The 21,377-nt window shown below is 48.6% G+C and overlaps 1 protein-coding gene across 2 annotated transcripts in view; it reads right to left on the bottom strand.

Moving 5' to 3' along the window:
* Positions 1–15,117: 15,117 nt before the first annotated feature.
* Positions 15,118–21,377, bottom strand: part of KY (kyphoscoliosis peptidase) — a 49,829-nt gene continuing 43,569 nt past the window's right edge. For both annotated transcript variants that reach the window (XM_060149802.1, XM_060149801.1), the window contains one exon: positions 15,118–19,553. In XM_060149802.1, coding sequence (XP_060005785.1) covers positions 18,658–19,553 — 896 coding nt within the window. In that variant the 3' untranslated portion in view covers positions 15,118–18,657. The remainder of the gene's footprint in view (positions 19,554–21,377) is intronic.

Raw genomic sequence — 21,377 nt, 5'->3', positions numbered from 1 at the left:
CGTGCTCCAGCCACGCTGGCCTCCTTTCTGCCTCTCGAGTGCTGCCAGCTGTAACCTGTGAGGGTTGCTGCACTTGCCGTTTACCTGGTGTCCCTTTCTCTCACCGTGCCTGCCATAGGCGCTTTCTCCAAAGCCTCCCTGACTGCTGTCTCCAAAACCCGCTTCTCCCAGCTCCTCTCGCTCCCTGCCCTGGGTTATTTCCTTCATAGCACTCGCCACTCTGCAGTCATTTTGTTACTTGATTTACGTTTTTATTGTCTATTCTGCCTTTAGAATTAAGCTCCTTGAGGGGAAGGACTTGGCAGTCTGGTGGGGCCCTCATCTCTCCACACAAGCCCAGCACTTGGAGGTGCTCAGTTCAAAGAGCAGTGAATAAATGTCCTTCCTCAGAGGCAACACATTTTCCCTGTGAGTCTTTGTGCGTGCCGTCCCTTCAGCCAGCCCTTCTTCCCACACGCTTCCACCCCCACACCCCCCATGCCCTTAGTACCTCGGCTGCAAGGCTTTCGTACATCCCAGGAGGAGTTCCTCGTTTCTCACAGCGCCCTGTGTGTGCGTCTCTCAAAGCGCTGAGCACCCTGTGCTTCCTCTTACAATTTCTGTCTCTCCCGCTGAACGGAAAACTCCTCAAAAGCAGGGGCCATCCTCAGTCAGCAGGCTGCCTAACACATAATAGATACTAAGCAAACACGAGATGGATGAAGATCACCACCATTCTAGCTTTCATTGTACTGACCTCTAAAACGGGGATAACACTTCATGGGGTTGAGAGGATTTACTGAAAAGGTATTTCTGGGAGGGCTTTGCAGACTCTGAAAATACTATACCAGTGTGGACTGGTGTGAGGAGATTCTGAGTTTAAGACTGTCCCAAGCTTCCACTTAGAATATATAGGGTACAAACCCTGCTTCTGGAATGCTCATAGTACTTGTTGACTAGGAGGAACAATGGCAGACTCTGTAGTCACTGGAAGCACTTAAGGAATCATGAGGTGCTATGTATTTCCTTAAATTTATACTGTGTTGTTTAAAGTTGAAGTAGTTAATGATTGTCTGAATTTGTCAGAACATTTGATTGTAATTTCATCTCTCAACTTCATTCTTCAAAAAGATATGCCAGGGGCTTCCCTGGTGGCTCAGTGGTTGAGAGTCCGCCTGCAGATGCAGGGAACGCGGGTTCGTGCCCCGGTCCGGGAAGATCCCACATGCCGCGGAGCGGCTGGGCCTGTGAGCCATGGCCGCTGAGCCTGCGCGTCTGGAGCCTGTGCTCCGCAACGGGAGAGGCCGTAGCAGTGGGAGGCCGGCGTACCGCAAAAAAAAAAAAAAAAAAAAAAAAAAAAAAGATATGCCACATATTAAAATGTGTCAAAATTCAATTTGAGTTAGTTTCTTCATATACAATACATTTTACAAAACCTCTCGGTGATCAGGGTGCCCAAATTAGCTGAAAAGATAAGGGTGCTGTTGTCTACTTCTGGGTTTTCGGATGATGTTTTGTTGGGTGAATTATTCTCCTTGGCCTGGATTCTAGTGAAGTTGTGTTTGGATTTCTACACAGATTTTAGCCGAAGAAGATACAGATGAGTTCCCACTATGGGATGGACATGACCTTCCCATGGAGCCTCATTTGATTTCAACAAGTCTAGGAGGCAGTGAGTGTCATTGTCCCATGTGACAGGGAGGATTTAAGTGGCTTGCCCAGGGTCCCAAAGCCCCAGCTCTTTCTAGCAGCGCCTGGGGATAGAGTGTGGACTCTGCAGGCACACAACCCTGTTCCTAATCCTAGCTCTGCCACTTATTAGCCCTGTGACCTTGACCAAAATAATTAACCTCTCCATGACTTCATTTTCTCATCTGTAATGTGGGGGAAATAAAAATTGTACTTACCTCATAGGATTTGTGAAGATAAGTATTTGTAAAGCACTTAGAACAGTGCCTGGCCTAGTAAACATGGAAGTATCTTGTTGAATAGAAACAATACAATGCTATGTGTTTCTATTATGTCTGCTTAGCTGCAAAAATTTCTACCTTCCTTTTCATACACAGACATGTAACACCTGGTAAACTATAGGTGATGGTTGTCTGTTTGCAAAATATCCTTGAGTCCAGAACCTAAACGTTACATGTGAGAAAAATAACTACAAGAGAAGCTCTACCTGTCATTGAGAACGTACATTAAGCAAACAGCTGTCATGCATGGCGTTTCATGAAGTGCACATGAGGTGCAGAATGGCAAGGTTAGAAAAAGAAATGTGTTGACTTGTTCTAGAAACAGCTTGAAATGGTATACAAAAATGCTTTAAAAAGGAACTAACAGTGGGGTTGGGCCAAAGGACAGGTGAGGGCTATAAAAGCTGGTCCCAAACAAACAGCTAGTCCAGTCCAGTTGCCAGAGGCAGGCAGCAATGCTGCTCTGAGCTTATTAAGGGCCAGAGTAGAGAAGAAAACATTATTACTTACTTAAGTACATAATTAAATTATTGTTTATTAACTAATTATTACAAAATCAAAACACCGTGGGTTCAAGGGAAGCACTCTCTTTCTCAGTGTATGAGCCGTCGGAGCGGGACATAGCATTTTTGTAACTAATAAGAGGATCGGTACAGCTTCCTTACCGGGGGCTTCACTGTGGACTGCTGGCGTAAGGCTGAAGTGCAATTCAGAAGAACCGGTTCTCAGAAGTCCCCAGCATGACGGTGTGAAGCTCTCATGGCCTGGCTTGATCAAAGGGGAACATTTAGAGGAATGATGGACGGCAATCTTCTACAAAAGCTATTTCTCCACAGTGCGATTTTAATAACAACACGGTTCACTCTTTCTCTCTGTGGGAGCTTAGAATTTGGGAAACATTAAGGCCACATTCAAATGATTTGACAACCCAATCAGAAGTAGGTTTATACTCCTCTTATGAAAAGAAAGAACCTAGTCAAGGCAAAGCTTGAATGGTGGAAAGTCCAGGAATTCCCTGATACTAAATGCAGGGAGAAGATCCATAGTTCCCACCAGACGCTCAAAGATATCTGTGAGACAAAAATGGATTAAGAACCACAACTTTAGGGGCTGGAATTCTCCCAGAATGGTGTTCCATTTCCTGGGGAGAGATACAAAATTGGAGGAGCCCAACGAATTCCTATGGGGGCTGAGTTTTAAAGTGCAGTTGAATAGTCATGAAAAACTCAAGCTTTTCAATAATAAAAAGACAAATAACCCAATTTAAAAGAGGGGAAAAGATCTGAATGAACATTTCTCTAAAGAAGTTATACAAATGGCTAATAAGCACATGAAAAGATGCTCTCAGGGAAATGCAACTCAAAACCCTTCACACCCACGTGTAATAAAAAAAGATGGAAAATAACAAATGTTGACAAGGATGTGGAGAAATTGGAATACTCATACATTGCCGATGAGAATGTAAAATGGTTGTTACTTTGGAAAACAATTTGGCAGTTCCTCAAAAAGTTAGATTTAGATTTACCATATTACCCAGCAATACCGAGCCTAGGTATATACCCAAGATCAGTGAAAACATATGTCCAAAGGGTTGCACACGAATGCTCATAGCGACATTATTCATAATAGCCCCCAAATGGAGAAAACATAAATGTCCACCAACTGGTGAATGGATAACAAAACATGGTATATCTATACAATGGAATATTGTTTGGGAATAAAAAGGAATGAAGTACTGATGCTACAATATGGATGAAACCTGAAAGCATTAAGCTAAGTGAAAGAAGCCAGTCACAAAAGAGCACATATGTGTGATTCCATTTATTTGAAAAGTCCATGATGTGCAAATCTGTAGAGACAGGAAGTAGTTGCTGATTGCCTTGGGCTGGGGGGTATGGCAGGATTGGGAGTGAAGACTAAAGGGTAAGGGTTACTTTGGGGGTTATGAAAAGGTTCAAAAATTTGATTGTGGTGATGGTTGCACAACTCTGAATATAGCACAACTGAAAACCATCGAACTGTACACTTCAAATGGATGACTTATATGGCATGTGAATTATATTTTAATGAAGCTCTTTCCGAAAAAAGCCTCTGATGCACAGCGACACCTAAAAAAAGTCAAGTTTATATTCAGAAAACATTACAGCACATACAGCACATGCTATTCTAAAATTTCATATTTTCCACTTTCACACTTGGGAGTAACAGTGGCACCCCTCTTTAGAGGGTGGTGATCAAGCTCTGTCTGAATAACTGCTTGTGTGGGGACAAGATTACACACTGAGACACCGTGGGTAAGGGCTTTGCCGGGATCCGGGTCACCGAGATCTCCTGCTCTCCCCGCAGTGGAGCGCAGGCTTCTGCTGCCGCTAGTGGGGCAGCTTCCAGGATGACTGAGGGCCCTGGCAGCAACGTCCGTGGTCACCAACCAGGCAGATCTTCTTGGCCAAGTATATTGTCTGGAGGGGCTACGGGAATGCTCGGCGCTCTCTCAGTGGTTAGAGGAGGGCTGTTTACAGAACATTTTAGATGGAGTTCCAGACCACTGCTGGGAAGTGTGGGAATACGAGACTGTGCCCTAAGACTGCTTGGCCAGTCCCCAGTGTCTTTACAAGCGTGACAGCAAAACAGAGGAAGAAAAGCCAGGTACACGCCATACACCCGCTCATTTCTTCAGCTAGGGGATAGAAGATCAACTAGGACACTGGTCAACACCCCTTTGCCCGGTGCTGTTATGGACCCGCCACGCTCTGGGAGGCATCCGGTGTGGATAAGCTGGCTGCTAGCTCTGGGAGCTGTCCTGAGGCCCGAAGCACTGGCTTGGGGAAGCGGCATGGGCCTCTCGCTGGGCCATCTCTTGGATGTGTCTTGCCCCTAATGTGTAATATGGACTAAAACAACTCACCAGTCTGAATCTTTCTGCAACCTAGGACATGCATTTCAGATCCTCAGCCTAAAATTAAATGCCACAAACAAGGCAACAAGTGTTTTCTACCAGTTAGTCCCTTCAGCCATGGCTGAGCACAGCCCTTGCTCCCAGCAGGAGCATGTGCTACAATGTGCAGGTCCCCGTGTAACCCGACAGAGTGGTGGCTGAGGCAGGAGCCCTGTGGCTTCCCTAGTGATACTCCTCTGGGCTGACAGGCGCCTCAGCCCAGTGTGGAACGCTGGCAGCAGCCTGTTCTTATTAATAAGAGTTGGACCGTGAGCAAAGGATGGGGAAGGTTCTAGACGGGTGATGTGTCCAACCTGCTACCTCCTGCGTGAGCTGCCGCTTGTGGACTATGAAGGCATCCCCTGATCTCTTTAATTTGCTTCAAAAGTTTTAACACTAACACATGGTTTAGCAACACCACTCAATTCCAATATATCCCCAGGTTAAGCCATTCCTTAAATCCACATTTCTCAAACTATGTTCCAGACACCTGAAATTTTTCAAAATTTTAATAAGAGCTCCTTTGAAATGTACCAAAGCAGAATGGGAAAGGCTGCATGTCATCCCCGCAGAGCGGGGATGGAATTGGGAGAGCTGCCTCTCTTCCTCCCACTGGCCACGACCCCTGCATCCCTCTCCCTGATAGTCTCCCCTGTGCTTTCCAAATCACTGGGAGCTGGGGGCCTTAGGCACTTAGACGTTCTTAACATTTTGTGTGCCAGGGACTTCTTTGGCAGAGGGATGAAGCCTATGAACCCCTCAGAATACTGACTAAGTCCACAAAATGAAATATATAATGTTAAAAAGAAAACCAATTACATTGACATTCAGTTATCAAAACCTAAGAAAAAACAAATTTGTGATTAAAGTATGACATGCACCTCTTTATTAATTCATTAAATAATGAGACCCAGTGACAGGTCTATTGCCCACTATGTTTTGAAGCAATGATGCATGAAGATACTATTTTGAGGTGTCTGCAACAACTGTAGTGAGAGGTGAAAATACCTGTGATTTCTCTTGGAATAAAGCCCCAGGTACTGCTAGTGTTGCTGTAGTTTATAGCCAATATTCCTAATAGAATGGAAACTAAATTTCAGTTAGAGCTTATTGAGAATAAGGATGTTGAGTTTTCCCACTCAAGTTCATAGAGGCTTAAATTCTCTCCTTGGACCCCTTGGTAGGGGGTCCACGGACTCCAGGTTAAGAATTTAGAGGCTTAGAGCTTATTTATGCTTTACCTTGTTCCTGGTCAGTCTGGTTCTCTGTGAACATTCACTTGTGTAGTGGGGGCAGTATTTGTGCTTAGTGTCACCTGTGATTCTAAGAACTCAGTCTTTAAACGGATGAGATCACAAACCAATTTATGCAAGAGGAACCTTATTTTTTATTATTCGTGGAGTGACTTTGGGCATCTTGGAGAACTAGTGTTATGCACTCGACAGCTCAGAGCGTTCCCCTGAGTTACAGGGGACCCTGGGCTGTGGATGTTCTCAGCATTTAGGGCAACCAGGTCAAGCCTGGGATGGTCAGAGCTCCTGGCCTGGGGATCCCTGTAGGTGACAAACCCAGTGGGTGACAAGTGGCATCTTGGGCTTGCTGCACGTGATCAGGGAGAAGCTGGACCACTCGGACGTCTCCTCCAACAGAGCTGCAGAGGGTGCCACCGTCCACTGTGGACAAGGAGCTATGAAACACGGGGGTAGCTGGGGCTCTGTGCACCCAAGCAGAATTCTGTAGCCCAAGGGCAGCCACCCGGGGACTGTGGGGCAAGGGACCGGAGGAGGGTAGCTGGTGCAGGTGAGACAGGCTGGGACCTGGGAGCCTTTGCTGCAGTGCTTGCACCTGGACACGCCTATCCTCGAGCAACGCAATACAAAGAACGATAAGGGACTAAAAATAACTGCATGCATGTGCAGTCGGGGCAAATTATGAACAACAAAACACAAAAACACCAAAAACCCACACAGCACCCCCAAGGGAGTGGGCAGACTACCTAAGCCACCCCTCCGGCCCAACCCTTGGACCAAACCCTACGCTCACCCCATATAATTAACCAGCTAACTGAACCCCCGCCCCTTGGGGATCGAGGAAGGGAACCTGTTGTTTGTTCTCGCTCCCTCCTGCTGCAGCAGAAGCCCCAGTAAAGCCTTGCCTGAATTTCTTGTCTGGCCTCTGATCAATTTCTATTGATTATGGAGGCCAGGAACCCTGGTTGGTAACACAGGGAGGCCAGTCGGAGTTCCTGTAGGTACAACTCTAGATGGCAGTCCTGAATCTCTGTCTTCACAAAACAATCCAGTAGTCTCTGAATCTCAGGACATGTATTTTGGACCCTTGGCCTAAAATTAAATCCTACAAACAAAGCAAATGTTTTATCCAGCAATGGTCAGATAATCATAGCTCTCTGTTGTGTACCCTCGCCTCTCACCCCGAGCCAGCTACAAGATGACTCTACTCCAATGAGAAACAGAAGTTCCCTAAACTAGTGTTTCTCATAACTTAACAGTTGACTTAAAAATGCTTCATTGGATTCAAAATCTCTCCATAAATTACTAGAAACTTCAACAATAAATTTGTCAGTTAAAGAAGAGGAATTGCAATGAGTCTTTAAATACATTTTGTAGTGCGGTAGTTTTCAAATTAATGTTGTAAAGAAAATTATCACTACTTTGTAAAGTTTCTCATCAAGGTGGACTAGAAGGAATTTAAAGACACTGTTAGCTAAAAATATCTTAATTAAGAATTGTTTGTAACAATTTCCAGTATAAATCCTGATATAAAAAGTTAAGGTCATTAATCATACTTAAAAGCTTTTGCACAGCAAAGGAAACCATCAACCAAATAAATGAATAGACAACCTACAGAAAGGGAGAAAATACTTGCAAATGATATGACCAACAAGGGGTTAACTTCCAAAATATACAAATAGCTCATACAACTCAATATCAAAAAAAACAAACAACCCAGTCAAAAAATGGGCAGAAGACCTAAACAGGCATTTCTCCAAAGACGTACAGATGGCCAACAGGCACATGAAAAGATACTCAACATTGCTAATTATTAGAGAAATGCAAATCAAAACCACAATGAGGTATCACCTCACATTGGTCAGAATGGCCATCATCAAAAAGAATACAAATAAATGCTGGAGAGGGTGTGCAGAAAAGGGATCCCTTATACACTGTTGTTGGGAATGTAAGTTGGTGCATCCACTGTGGAGAACAGTGTGGAGGTTTCTTAAAAAAGTAAAAATAGAGCTACCATATGATCCAGCAATCCTACCCCTGGGCATATACCTGGAAAAGACAAAAACTCTAATTTCAAAAGATACATGAACCTCAATGTTCATTGCCAGCACTATCTACAATAGCCAAGACATGGAAGCAACCTAAGTGCCCATCAATAGGGGAATGGATAAAGAAGATGTGGTACATATATACAATGGAATACTACTCAGCCATAAAAAAATGAAATAATGCCATTTGCAGTAACATGGATGGACCTAGAGATTATCCTACTAAGTCAGACAGAGAAAGACAAATATCATATGATATCACTTATATGTGAAATCTAAAAAATAATACAAATGAATTTATTTACAAAACAGAAACAGACTCACAGATATAAAACAAACTTATGGTTACCAAAAGGGAAAGGGGAGGGGGGAGGGATAAATTAGGAGTATGGGATTAACAGAAACAAACTACTACATATAAAATAGATAAGAAACAAGAATTTATTGTGTAACACAGGGAACAATATTCAATATTTTGTATTAACCTATAATGAAAAAATTCTGAAAAAAATATATGTAACTGAATCACTTTGCTGTACACCTGAAACTAACACAATATCATGAATCAACTATATTGCAATAAAAAAAAGTTAAGGTCATGAAAGAAAGCTCAGGGTTTTCATTAAAAATTTTGAAAAGATCATATTGGAAGTTTTATATAAATTCAATGTCTTTCCTAATACTTGCATTTTATTTTTATCATCAAAATTACATATTGCAGAGAAAATGTAATGAATTTTGTCTCATATAGACACCCTTAAATCCTCTCCAGTTTACCCCAGAGGGTTGTGCAAATATTATTGTCTATGCTTTTCATGGGAAGTCTTCCCTTAAATGAGAAGGGGGCCTCGGTGGCGAGGGAGGGTTTGGCATGGGTGCATTGTAGGCTACCCTTCTTCCTCTTCTTTTATGCCTGAGCTAAAATATTTCTGCAGTTAAAATGTGTTGTGATTAATAGTTAAACCTATGTGGGCTACTCAGATGACAGTTCATCCATTTATTAATTCATTCATCAAATATTTAACCAAGCAAACTCCTCATCTTAGAAGCCTGAGCTCCTGTGATTCCCTGAAGATGCCGGCGACACAGACCCCAGCTCCCAGAACCTCTGACAAGTGTGCGTGACGGGTGTAGTAACACACCTGCGCCCTTAGCAATTTGCATCACCAATGCTTAAAGAAGGCCCTAGTGCCCAGCGGGATGGGCCGAGTGAAATGAGTCTGAGAGCAGAGAGGGAAACCTCAAAGCTGGGTCTCCACTTACCAGCTGTACGCCCTTGGGCAGTTTCTTCATATGCAGAATGTGGACTCTGATACTCACTCAGTGAGGTTGTCCTGAGGCCAGGTGAGATGCTGAATAGGGAAGAGAATCAAAAAGCTGTTGATGCGGCCTCACAGGTAATATCCGTCACTGAAGGGGGCAGCTGTAGGAAAGCATCCACTCAGGGGCGGGTAGCTGACCCTGGCTTCAGGGTCTGGGAGATGGTCAGAGGGAGAGGGGTAGGAGGACCTGGGCAGCCAGCCCGTCCAAAGCGAGCGCTGCAACTCTGTTCCCTGTGGAGCTGTTCACAGGCTTCTTGGGAAAAGTTGCCAGTCAGATTTTAATGTGATTTTCCTGATTTTTAAATGGTGGCTGCAGTTAACACTGTGCAGTCTGAACAGTAAGGTTTGTAACCTCTACCCACACCAGTGTGGAGGTGATAAGGATGACCTGGGGCCAGGCTGCATCACCACAGCCAAGGCCTCTAGGACAGGGGTTGGGGAGGGCCGCAGGAGGACAGGCCACCTTCCCTTGTCTGCAGAGCTCCGAGGGACACTGAGGCCACAGCAGCTGGCTGTCTGCCACGTGCTCCTTCCATCCTCCAGGGAGAACGGAGCTCATAGAAGAGAGTGACTTCCATTTAGAGCTAAAACTATAAAACCTCTAGAAGAAAACAGGAGAAGATCTTTGTGATCCTGGGTTAGGCAAAGATTCTTTTTCTTAGATGGTGGCATTGGGTGATTTGTTTTCCCCTGGATTTAACAAATGCCGGCATTTCATCATATATGCTTCAAAACTTACCTAGCATCAAAGATTACCGAAAACTTTTCTGTGATCCTTTCTAATTTCTTGCCCTTTCTTCTATCCCCAGAAGCAAGTGCTATCCTGGTGATAGTGTTAACATTTCACAACCATATTTTTGTATTTGTACACATCCACAAAGAACACACTGCATGATTTCAGGTACTATAATTGTTATTTCTGTACACTAGAAAAAAACAAGTAGAAAATGAACTTAAAAATTGATACCATTAAAAAAAATTGATACCATTTACTGCATCATGAAAAATACATCTGTGCTTACTTAGAAATATATCTAATAAAAGATATGCAAGGCTCTAAAAAAGTTTACTAAACATTACTGAGATAAAGCAAGAATTTCCACCCTCATCCTCTGAAGAGGGAGACGGTGAAGGGAGAGTGGGGTTGGGATGCATCAGATGGGTCTTGTACTGGTGGCTCAGGGCTCCTGCCACATGGTGGTCCTGGAATATAACAGATATATCCACCAGCCAGTGGGTGGACTGGTCAACTGCTCTCACTTAATGCCCCTTTCAGCAGAAGTGCCCAGTAATGTAATAGCTGCCTTGAGAAGTGCAGAGCTCCTGGTCTCTGGAAAATTCTAGGACAGGCAGGGTGGCCAAGTGTTGGAGACAGGATTTCTTCTTTTTAGGCTGGAATCAGTGACTGGTATGATTTTATGAGGGGCCTGCGACCTTCGGATTCTTCAGGGAACAACACACAACACATCAGTATCATCCTCGTGATGCTGGTGACAACTGTGGCGTGGTGATGATGACAGCTGAGTCTCACTGAGCCCTTCCTATGTGCCAGGGGCTTTGTTCACTGTGTTCTTTTTCACTCATTCAAACCCTATAAGAAGCTTACATGGTGTGTGCTGTGATTATCCCCATTTTAGTGATGACAAAACTGAGACAGGAGGCTTGGTAACTTGCCAACAGCAGCGGCAGGTGGCCGCGCTGGGTTGGAATCCGGGTGGCTGACTGCACGGTTGGTACCATCCTCGTGTCATCCAGGGATCCGGCCTCAGGAGCTCTGCGAGGAGGGGTCCCTGGGGATCCTCAGGCCCCGCCCCCCTCTACCCTGAGTCAAGCCAATGTTTACAGAGAGAAACTGAGGTTTCAGTCGTGCATTAATGGCTCCTGACCGCACAAGGCAACTTTTGCTCAGTGACCAGCGGCTAAGAGGCCATCTTTCCTTTGAACACTCTTGTTGAGCTTTAAAAATGTCAAGTGAAGCTTTCACAGACAAAGTCGATTTCCTCCCAAGATCAGGTTCTCTCCACTGCATTTCTCCTGGGAGGTGGGGAAGGGGATCTGAGGCTGATGAAACAGACACGAGAGGGTTCACAGTGCCCACGTTCATCATCCAGTCCTGAGGGCAAGGTGGGGAACAGCCTCCAGAGGCCTACGGTATCTTGGCTACATTGAATTTTTTGTCGTATAATGAAATGACCAATGTTAACTTTCAGATCCCCTTGGTGTTCACATACACACTAATACATATGCAGACCGGCAGAGCGCTCACCAGACAATTTGTCATCCCGCAGTCATTTCTTTTACATAAACGTTCCTCGTTCTCCCTCATCACCACTCCTTGTCCATATGGGAGCTGCCAGGGGCCCCTCACTCCTAACATCTGTTCTCCATTAATCGTGTGGCCCAATTCCTCCTGGCCATTCTCGGTGTGGCTGCCCCTCTGCCCTCATGGCACGATCCTCCCCACCGTCCTCCCTGCCACCCTAGAGGGGGCGTCCTCGCCCGGTCCCCGCACAGCTGGGGTGGAATTATGTCTGATTCCTCGTGTCACGGAGGCATTCAGCCGTCCCCCCAGTGGAAACAGAGCAATCTCAGCACAAGCCTAGGGCGGCAGTTCCCCCGGGAAGAAGGGCACTCCTCCGATCAACCGGTTGCCCTGGTTGCTTTTTGGAGGTGAACACCAGGAGTACGCCCAGCCAGGTGGCAACCTTTGTGCCCCTTAAATCCATATTTCCCACAGGGGCAAAGGAGCTCGTCGCCCAGCATATAGCTTTCAGTTAGTTGGGAAAAAGAAGATGACTCAACAGTCTTTTGGGTCAACAGCCATGTAAATAAATCCAGTGATTTATAATTTCGTTTTTGAAAGGACAAATTAATGTTCACTTCAAACACGTACTGACTGCTTATTCTAAATGCAAGGTACTGTTTCATCATGAGATGAAATAACACACAAGTTCGGGGTGCTTTCTCCTTCCTGGAGCATTATGTCTGTGCGCGTGTGTGTGCTCCACGCGGGTGGGTTGGGTGGTGACCTCCTGGAGTCCAGAGGTGGTCAGGACGCCTCCAGAGCAACAACCTCGGGTCTATGGTGGGAGGTGACTGATTGTCCGTCCGTGGGCAAAGTTGTCGGGAAGCCAGCGCTCACCCACTGGTCTGAATAATCTCCTGCATCATTTGGTCTTGGCTTGAGTTTGGCTGCCTTTCGGTCAGAATTGGCAAATGCGTGGTGCACCTCACCCTTCAGTCCAGTGTCTATGGATCACTAGCTAATCACAATACTCTTTCCTACTGAGCCCGATGTGACCTCAGAATCCTTCTTAACCCAATGCTCCAGGCAGCAATGACCAAACATGTGGAGAGCCGGTTTAAGTCCAGGTTTCCTTCTCATTCTCAAACCCTTGTGACTCAGCTTTGCCACTGGATACACAAGGACCTTGAGGCATTTTGTCTCTTTTATGTCTCATCCTGTAGGCGCTTCTCTTTAGAGGATCGGCCTTGGGGACAGTAATGCTCAAAGAACCAGGAGCTCTGAGTGTTCACTGGACCACTGTTTTCTGAGACATCAACCTTCCCTCCTGAAGATAGGCCTGAAAATACTCAGACTTTGTCAGTAAAAAATGTTTATGCTTTTTGGTCTTAAATAACAAAAATGTGCCATTTTTGCAGCTCTTTCCTAAGGTAACGGGTTTTCCTGGGGTCTTAGAAGCTTTCCTGTAGGAAGGTTTATTCTCTGGGCTTGTTTGGGTGGGACCGGCAGGTGCCTCCAAGGGTATTTGTGTTCCTGAACGGAAGCACCGAGCTTAGGTTATAGAGCCTCCTTCAGACTGGGCCCTGGGGGAGAAGCTGGGGCAGGAAACATCGTTAGATGAAGGAAAGGCAACTCCATAAGACTCTTCATGGCCAGAGGGTCCCTGACCATCCTCTGCCATCACCCTTACCAGCAGGGTGACCACCTGCAGCCAGCACCGCTGCACCTGTCCGAGGTCTCCCCTGGCTGTGGTGCTAAGAGCTATCCTCCACACTGTCTCCTAGAGACGTCCTCAGCACCTTGCCTCTTCAGAGTCCAGGAAAAGGAGGAGACTCTGGGATTTTACCTGCCTCCCTATTAAAACCAGGTTTTGTTTGAAGACCTACATTTTCCACCAACACCTGACCAAATTATGCCTTCTCCAGAGGTGGCAAACTTCTGGAAGGTTTTCATGGACACCTTGTCTTAACCAACACACTAGTCCTGGTACTCAAGTAAGAGGAAGCATGGAGAGTCACAGGGCAGGTGGAGGCTCATGTCATCAGAGGAAGCAGGACACAGTGTCACCGGGAGACGAGGAGGGCCAGAATTATGGCAAAGGCTGCTTAAAGGAACGCTCACGGCGTTGGACTGTTCCCAATAGGGAACACGGCAGAATGGACCAGATTTCCTCACTGAAGGGGATGCTGGGGTTACTAGTGGCCACCATGAGTTTGACTTAGGGGATGGGGATGCATTTGTTGGGGGCCCAGGAGGAGGTGGAAGTAATCTAGGGGAGAGAGGTGACTTTGGTTCAGTATCTTTTGACTCAGGGATGCGGGTGGGATATTCCAAGAGACGGCATCCCAGTTGCCGCCTGACTTTTAGTTTTCTTTAGTTCTGCTCACTAAATCAGAGATCCTGTCAGGGGCTGTTGCTTCCCCTTTGGTCCCTCAGGCAAGAGAGGAGCCAGCAGCGCAGTCTGCTGGGGGCCGCAGGGCAGGCTCTTAACCCAGCAGGGCCCTTCAGATGTTCCGTCACTGACAATCCCAGGCCTACCGCCTGCCAGCATCTGTTCACGGAGACACAGCATCACAAACTCTCTGGACTGGAAGGGATTTTAGAGGTCATCCACTGCAGCCTCGGGGCTGACATTTTCAAACTGGTCTAAGAATTTGAGAGTCCCCCCTTCTATTATGCGGAAAGTGTGTCTTCTGACTTTCCCTTATCATGCTGTTAAAGATCACCCGTGGGCCTCCTTCGTAAGGAGAAGCGTGCTGGGGCTTGTGTTTGTGGGTCTAGCAGTGAGGGGCGTGACAAGGCCAGATTTGGGAACATGAATTCTTTTTGTCCTTCACACGACAGCTATGAGAATGGTCTCCATGGTTACGGCAGCTTCTTAGAGGTGTCTAGATTTTCATTTTCTATATTTCCCTAAATGTCTAATTTATGAATAATCTGTTTCGATAACCTGCTGGAAAGTTTCTGCAAGTATACGTATATCAAGGAATATATATTTATATATATTCACAACGACAACAAAAAGTAGGCTGATAGGCATTTTTGGAACATTTTTTTTTCTCCCACTAAAAACAGAAATTAGGATCGAATTAAAAAATTTCAAGTTAAACAAGATTCAATGAAACGAACACTGCCTTTATGTTCTTCAAAGGCACGTGTGCCGGAGAGGGGCTGGAGCTAACCTAATTATGTTTGCTTTAATGTGAAACAGCTATTTGCCTGACATTCTATTTGCATCTCACCATCACATTCAAATATCTGGGACATTGATTTTTTTTTTCCTAGCGTTCCCTTTGAACATCAAAGTGTTTTTTCCTGTTCTTTACCCCCCTTGTGAGAACAGTGATAAGCATGGATCGATAATTACATTGTTGGATAAAAATGAATATAAATTTTATTGAAAAACAACACGAGCAACAATGTGGGGGAAAGCATACTCAACAGCCAGTGGCCCACACAACTCAATGCACACGTTATGAAAACTAATCACCTCTTCAGAGCTCCAACTGCTCATCCAAATGAAAAGAAATGATCGACCTCAGATAAACTGACGGGGGACACAGATGCCGACAACCTCTGAATGCTTAGCCGACAGCAAAGGATGCGACCATACCATTCTGGTCCCCTGTTTGCTGTGGGTGATCGAGCGTATTTCAAGAATTAAACTGGTTTGGAAAGAACCTAGTCCTTCCGGTTAGTGTGGCATCAAAGACCCCAGACCACTGGGAAAACTTTTCTATTTTTCCCGTCCTTTAAGAAGAGGATTTCACAAACTTTCTTGGCAACTTGTCCCTCCTGCTTAACAACAGGAAATACTTTATGTCTAGCCTAAATCTTTCATGCTTCAGTTAATCTATTTATTTCCTTTTAATCTCAGCAGGCTGTGAGGGGTTCGCCCTGGTGGGACAATGTAACATATGGGGAACACACAATGATCACAATCAGATTGAAAACGGAGTCCAGCTGTGCTGGTGGCGCTTCCGAAACAAGCTGAAAAGAAGTTAATTGCGGTTGTGTTTGTAGCCCATTTGCCCCATCCTACTCCCCCCACCCTCCACGATCCTCCATGCCCTTCTGGGGACTTGCAGCAAAAGCTCTCTGAGTTCGATCAGTTCCAATCCTTCACTGGCGCAGGAATGAGTGTGGTCAAACTGTTCCATCCACTCCTACGGGAAGGGATTTCCGGGCAAAATACTCCCCAATCCTATTACATTCACGTCGTCTCACCATGCCAGGAAGGGCCCCAGTCTCGCCTCACAACTTGTGCGTGGCAACGACGTGCTCCATGTATACACGAGGAAGCGCTGAGAAGCCACTAGAAAGCACTCAGTGAATTTAACATAAACATCTCAGCTGCATTTTTCAAATTCTGTGTAAAAACCCCGGTGATAGATTCAGCCTCAAGGGGATTTGCAGCGCCCGCAGCTCCGCACATCGGGCACCAGGGGGCGCCCGTGCCATTCCGCTGGCCGCTGGAACGCCTCGACCGGGAAACAAAGATAGGGATTTGAATAAAAGACTTCGAAATGCAACCCCGAATTCTACCCTGAGCAGCGTGCGTGTAAAAATTCATGAAGATTGGATTTCATTTCATGTATTTTTACTTTAGTGGGAAGAAATGCACGTGTCGTCTGACTGTGCCTACAGCTGTCTTTACAAGGGGCGGGGGCGCCTGTTGAAATGAGCAGGGAGGGCCGCTGATGCTCCCCAGCGCTTTGAGAGGCTGGGCCTCCGTCGCCGTCTAGGGACAGTTCTTATTTTTCTGGGTGGCATCCTTTGTGTGCTCTAGAATGTATAGATTAATTGTATTGTTTTGTAAAGGATGCATGCTGTTCCCGGCAGGACTAGCAGCCAGCTCTGGGTCCGGGGAGTGACATGAGTCATAGAAGGCACTTATTATTTTGATGAAACACAGCACATTTCTTTCAGCCCATAAAATCAAAGGGGTGAGAAAAGGCTGTTTTCAGGGTGTAGAAACTCCCCTTGTTTCCCTGTTGTGGTGCACAACGGTTCTGCGTCTGCGGCCTTTGTGCATTTTCCAGACATGAGTGACACGGTGCTGAATGCCTGGGTGGCAGAGCCTATCAGAGGACGGCTGGACACAGGCCAGGGCAGCTTGGCCCTCCACGGTGTACTGCCCTTGAGTTCCAGGGCCCCCCGCCTGGTGGAGGATGGGCACCCCGTAGTGACACGTCTCTGGACCGGGCCCATACTGGGTGACGGTGGGGGTTTTCGGGGCAGAGATCCTAGGGGGATGATGGACTGAAGTGTTAGGAGTCTGGAACTTGAAACAGGCCTGGGCAAGAGAGGCTGCTGCCACCCACCCTGAGCTCTGGGATGGCAAGGGCAGGGCCCCTTGGTTTCCTCTGTAACCCCAGCATGAAAGGTCAACCGACGCCGTACCTGGTGCTTATTAAGTGCTCCACGAACATTTGTTGAATATACAAACGTGAGGATGAAGGCTCAGGAGGCTGTGAGGATCCCTGGGGGCCCTGGCTGTAGCTGAGTCCGGGCATGTGGAGCGACAGTGTGTGGAGGAGAGTGCTGGGCAGTGCTGGCTCTCAGGGGCTGAGGCACTGATAGGCAGGGGCTGCAGAGCTGGAGAAGCCAGGAGGGCAGGCGGAACCACCTCCAGTGTCTCCATGTGCTGGGATGGTGCTGCAGTGGCCACACAGGGCCTCTTGGGGCCTCTCCATCCTTCCCTTCCTGCTGCCCTTGCTGGAGCCAGCCTTTCTGCTGTTGCCATGGCAACGTTGGCCCGAGGTGTTGCTAAGGGCCGGCTGGGCAGCCATGCTTCTCAGGCCTGAGCAAGTAAGGGGCTCTGGACTGTCCCTACGGAAGGCGGGCCCTGGGGGGGTCTCTCTTGTCTGAGAAAGGGAGGAGGGAGCATAGGATAGCGTTCAGCACAGAAACTGCTCCCAAGACAGGTCGAGGTCCCCCCAGGTGTGGCTTTGGTGGTAGGGATCTTGGGGCTGGCAGGGCCCTGTTATCGTGGGGGCCCCTTGGCACTGCGGCAATCTCACTGCTTCACCCAAAGTCTTTATTTAGGGTTACTTCCAGGGCTCCCCAAGGGCCCAGCAGCCTCCTGGGGCCTCCTGTGAAGGGTGTGGCGGGGGGGCCTGAGAGGGCCTGGAGGGGCCGAGTGAATTGCTCTTAGACAGAGCGGACTGAATTACTCCCTGTGAGAGCAGAGTCGGAGGTCTTACATCCTTAGACTCAGGTGGCAGGGCTGCCATGTATCCCTGCACCTCCTGGCCCCTACCCAGGACACCAAGAGCGGGCACCGGCTGCTCTTGGCCTTGGAGTCTCCCATAACTTTTCTGTTGCCACATTCCCAGCACACACAGGGATTGTGGAGGCCCTCAGCCCCTAGTCAGCTGGGGGGCAGTTAGTTTCCTCTCCACACCTTCCTTCTCGGACCCTGGAACAACAAGTGGCATCGGGAATGCGGAAGGTGGTCAGGTCTGGGAAAAAGATGACAGTCCAGCCTCCCCTGGGGTCCAGGAGTTGGTGAGAAACACTGTGATGCTCCTTGAAAGGGGCTCTAGGATTCAGGATGACTCAGCCTCGTAGAGTACGCCCTCTTCTCTCTCCCCATCATAGGAAAAGCTTTCGGCCCGGGCAGCATCCCTGCTTTCCCACACCAGCCAGATAACAACGACAGCATCAGCACGAGAAGGGGGCGTCTGGGCAGTGGTGTACAGTTTACAATACTTTAGATTTACATAGCACCTTTGTCTTCTAAAGGGCCTTTGCCTCTGTCCCCTCGGCCACCAGAACACAAACGTCACAGCTCCCGCGGCAGAGCAGCGAGACTGAGGCAGAGGCCTAGAAGGGATTCCATGCAGACTCAGGGGTCTCTGGGGCTCTCTGCACTGCCCAGAGCAGGGGTGGCGGGGCCCCAGCCCTCACTGGGCGTTCACCTTGTATTTCAGGATGTAGGAGTAGAAGTTGTGGTTGGCATTCTCCAGCACCATGACGTAGACCTCCTGGCAGCCGGCTGTGTTGCAGCTGCCCTCCCAGTAGCCCTCGTGGTTCAGGGTCAGGGGCCACGTGTCCTGCCCCTTCACCAGGGCTTTGGCGACACCGTGCAGCTTCAGTTTGAACGGGACGTTGTGGTTGGCGGGCAGCACGCCCGACAGGGGCTCCAGTAGCTCATTGTCCTGCCCCCAGTTGCCGAAGCTCTCGGGGAACACGGGCCAGTTCACCTTGCTGTTGGTGCAGCACAGGAGGTAATTGAAGACGAAGACGTAGTTGCCCGGTTCCTGCCTCTTCTTGACGAAGATCTTGAGCGCGAACTTGCCGGCGTGGGGCAACTGGACTTTCAGCTCCGTCCGCTTCTCCCGCTGCAGCTGGAAGATGTAGCGCCGCTGTGTCTCCTCGGTGACGGGGCCATCGTCCCCGTGCAGCGATGCCAGGACGCTGATGCCCTCCTCCATGCCGAAGCTGACGGAGCAGCGCCCGTCGCTGGTGTAGATGACGGGCTCGGGGTGGGACGGCTTCGTGATGCCCATCTGCTCCGAGAACCAGCTGGGCCCCACGGGCTGGTGCAGCTCCGCGGGCAGCCGGACGTCGATGTCTGCGTAGTGGCACTTGAGTGTGTACTCCAGCACCGAGCTGTAGATCTCCGAGTTGCCCTTGGCGAAGATCTGCAGCTTGTGGGTGCCCACGGTCGGAGGGTACACGTCCAGCTTCATCCCGTTCTTCCTGAGGCTCAGCAGCCCGTGCTCCTGCTTGCCGTTGAGCATGAACATGAACAGCGTCGGGGCGCAGCTCTCGATGGTGACTGTGACCTTCCCGTTCACTGTGGGGAGAGAGCCAGGGTCAGGTGAGAGGGGTCTGGCCTGTGCGGATGTGCTGGTAAATGTTTAACAACGGGATCTCTGGGGGGAAAGTGCTGACATATAGCGTCTGCCCATTTCCGTGGTGTAAATACCTTCACCATGACAGTTTTTTGTTTGTTTGTTTGTTTGTTTGTTTTTTGCGGTACTTGGGCCTCTCACTGTTGTGGCCTCTCCCGTTGCAGAGCACAGGCTCCGGACGCCCAGGCTCAGCGGCCATGGCTCACGGGCCCAGCCGCTCCGCGGCATGTGGGATCTTCCCAGACCGGGGCAGGAACCCATGTCCCCTGCAACGGCAGGCGGACTCTCAACCACTGCGCCACCAGGGAAGCCCAACCACGATAGTTTTAAGTCACCAGTGTGATCTCACTGAACATGATATAGCCAGAAGCAGCACACCTCTGGAAGGGCGCCCCTACCCCCTCTAGGTGGCTCTCTTTGAGAGCTGCAAGCTGGGTGGGAGGGTGTCTCAAGAAAAAAATCTGCCCCCAGCTGTATGTGCTCGCCTTGCCCATTTGATTCGTATCAGATGAGTGTTACACGGAGCCTTAACCTGATTCTAGGGCAGGGGAGAGGGCCGAGGGACAAGGAGGGCCCAAGACCCTGGTTGGAGAGCCTCCAACTCTCAAGTCTTGCTTTCACACTGCTCCCTCCAGCATCTGGGCGTTACCTTATCACAGCTGTCATGTCAACACATCACCTTACAAACGGGTTGGAATGGCTTCCCTCCTGGAGGCTGTGCTCAAGGGGCAGGGCTGCTTCCTTGCGTGTCCCCCACTCTCCCTGAGCCCCCCCTGCCACCCCAGGCCACATGTCTCTAATGGGGTCAGTGAGTGCAAGGGAGGGTCTTCTGCACCCACCTTCCCCGCTCCTTGCCTCTCCCCTTGCCCTCCAGTGCTGTCTTCCTCTGTCCTGGTCATTGCTGTCGGGGAGAGGGGCCGAGTTCTCCGGTTATTGCAGCCCACCAGCAAACCCCTACCTGGCCCTCCCTGCTTCGCAGGGCCACAGGGAGGGGGAGGGCCTCTCTGAGAGCCTCGCCTTCCTCTCAGAAGCTGATCTCCTGCTCCTCCCAGCTACCTCCCTGGTCCCGTGCGTGGATGAGCGCAAAGGAAGGAGACAGACTAGCGTCTGATCCAGGCTCCCTAGTAGCCTTTCCCCAATCAGGGGTCCAGTGCTCTTGCTGGGTAGGCAGAAAGCCATGCCCAGGCTCTAGGACAAGTGTCCCTGAGACTTCCTGTCTAATCAGCCACAAGGTCCCTGACTCCAGGTTGCTCAGCGACTGCATTCAGTGCTACCTCCTCCATCTGGAAGACTTTCCCTGCCTTCCCAGGTACTGCCAACTCCTCACCTACCTTACTCTCCCAAACACCTGCCCACTGCAGTTCCCCTCCACCCAGTCAGCTCTCTGAAATCTGGCCTCCGTTCCCATTCTCCAAGTGTTCAAGTGTTCTTGGATGAGCTGCGCCACTGGCCATGCCCTCCTGGAAGTCCTCTCCTCGCCTTGCATCCACCACCCTCTCCAGCCTGGCCCTCTCTCCACCCTCTGACCACCACCTGATCCCTTCCCTTTCCCATACACTAATTGTGGCATTCTTTGTGCTTATGTGCTATTTTCTTTGTCTACACTCTTTCTCCACTGCCACCAGCCACCATGGGACCTGGTGACCTCCAAAGGAAAGTGACCAAGATCAGCAAACTTGTTATCAGCCTCTCTCGGTTGAATCCCTTCTCTCCCCTCACTTCCTAATCTAAGCCAGCTCAGAGGGCAGAAGCTGTCTCAGCCCTCA

Source organism: Lagenorhynchus albirostris, chromosome 5 (assembly GCF_949774975.1).
Source record: "Lagenorhynchus albirostris chromosome 5, mLagAlb1.1, whole genome shotgun sequence".
Lineage (NCBI taxonomy): Eukaryota > Metazoa > Chordata > Mammalia > Artiodactyla > Delphinidae > Lagenorhynchus > Lagenorhynchus albirostris.
This window is presented reverse-complemented; position numbering and strand designations above follow the sequence as displayed.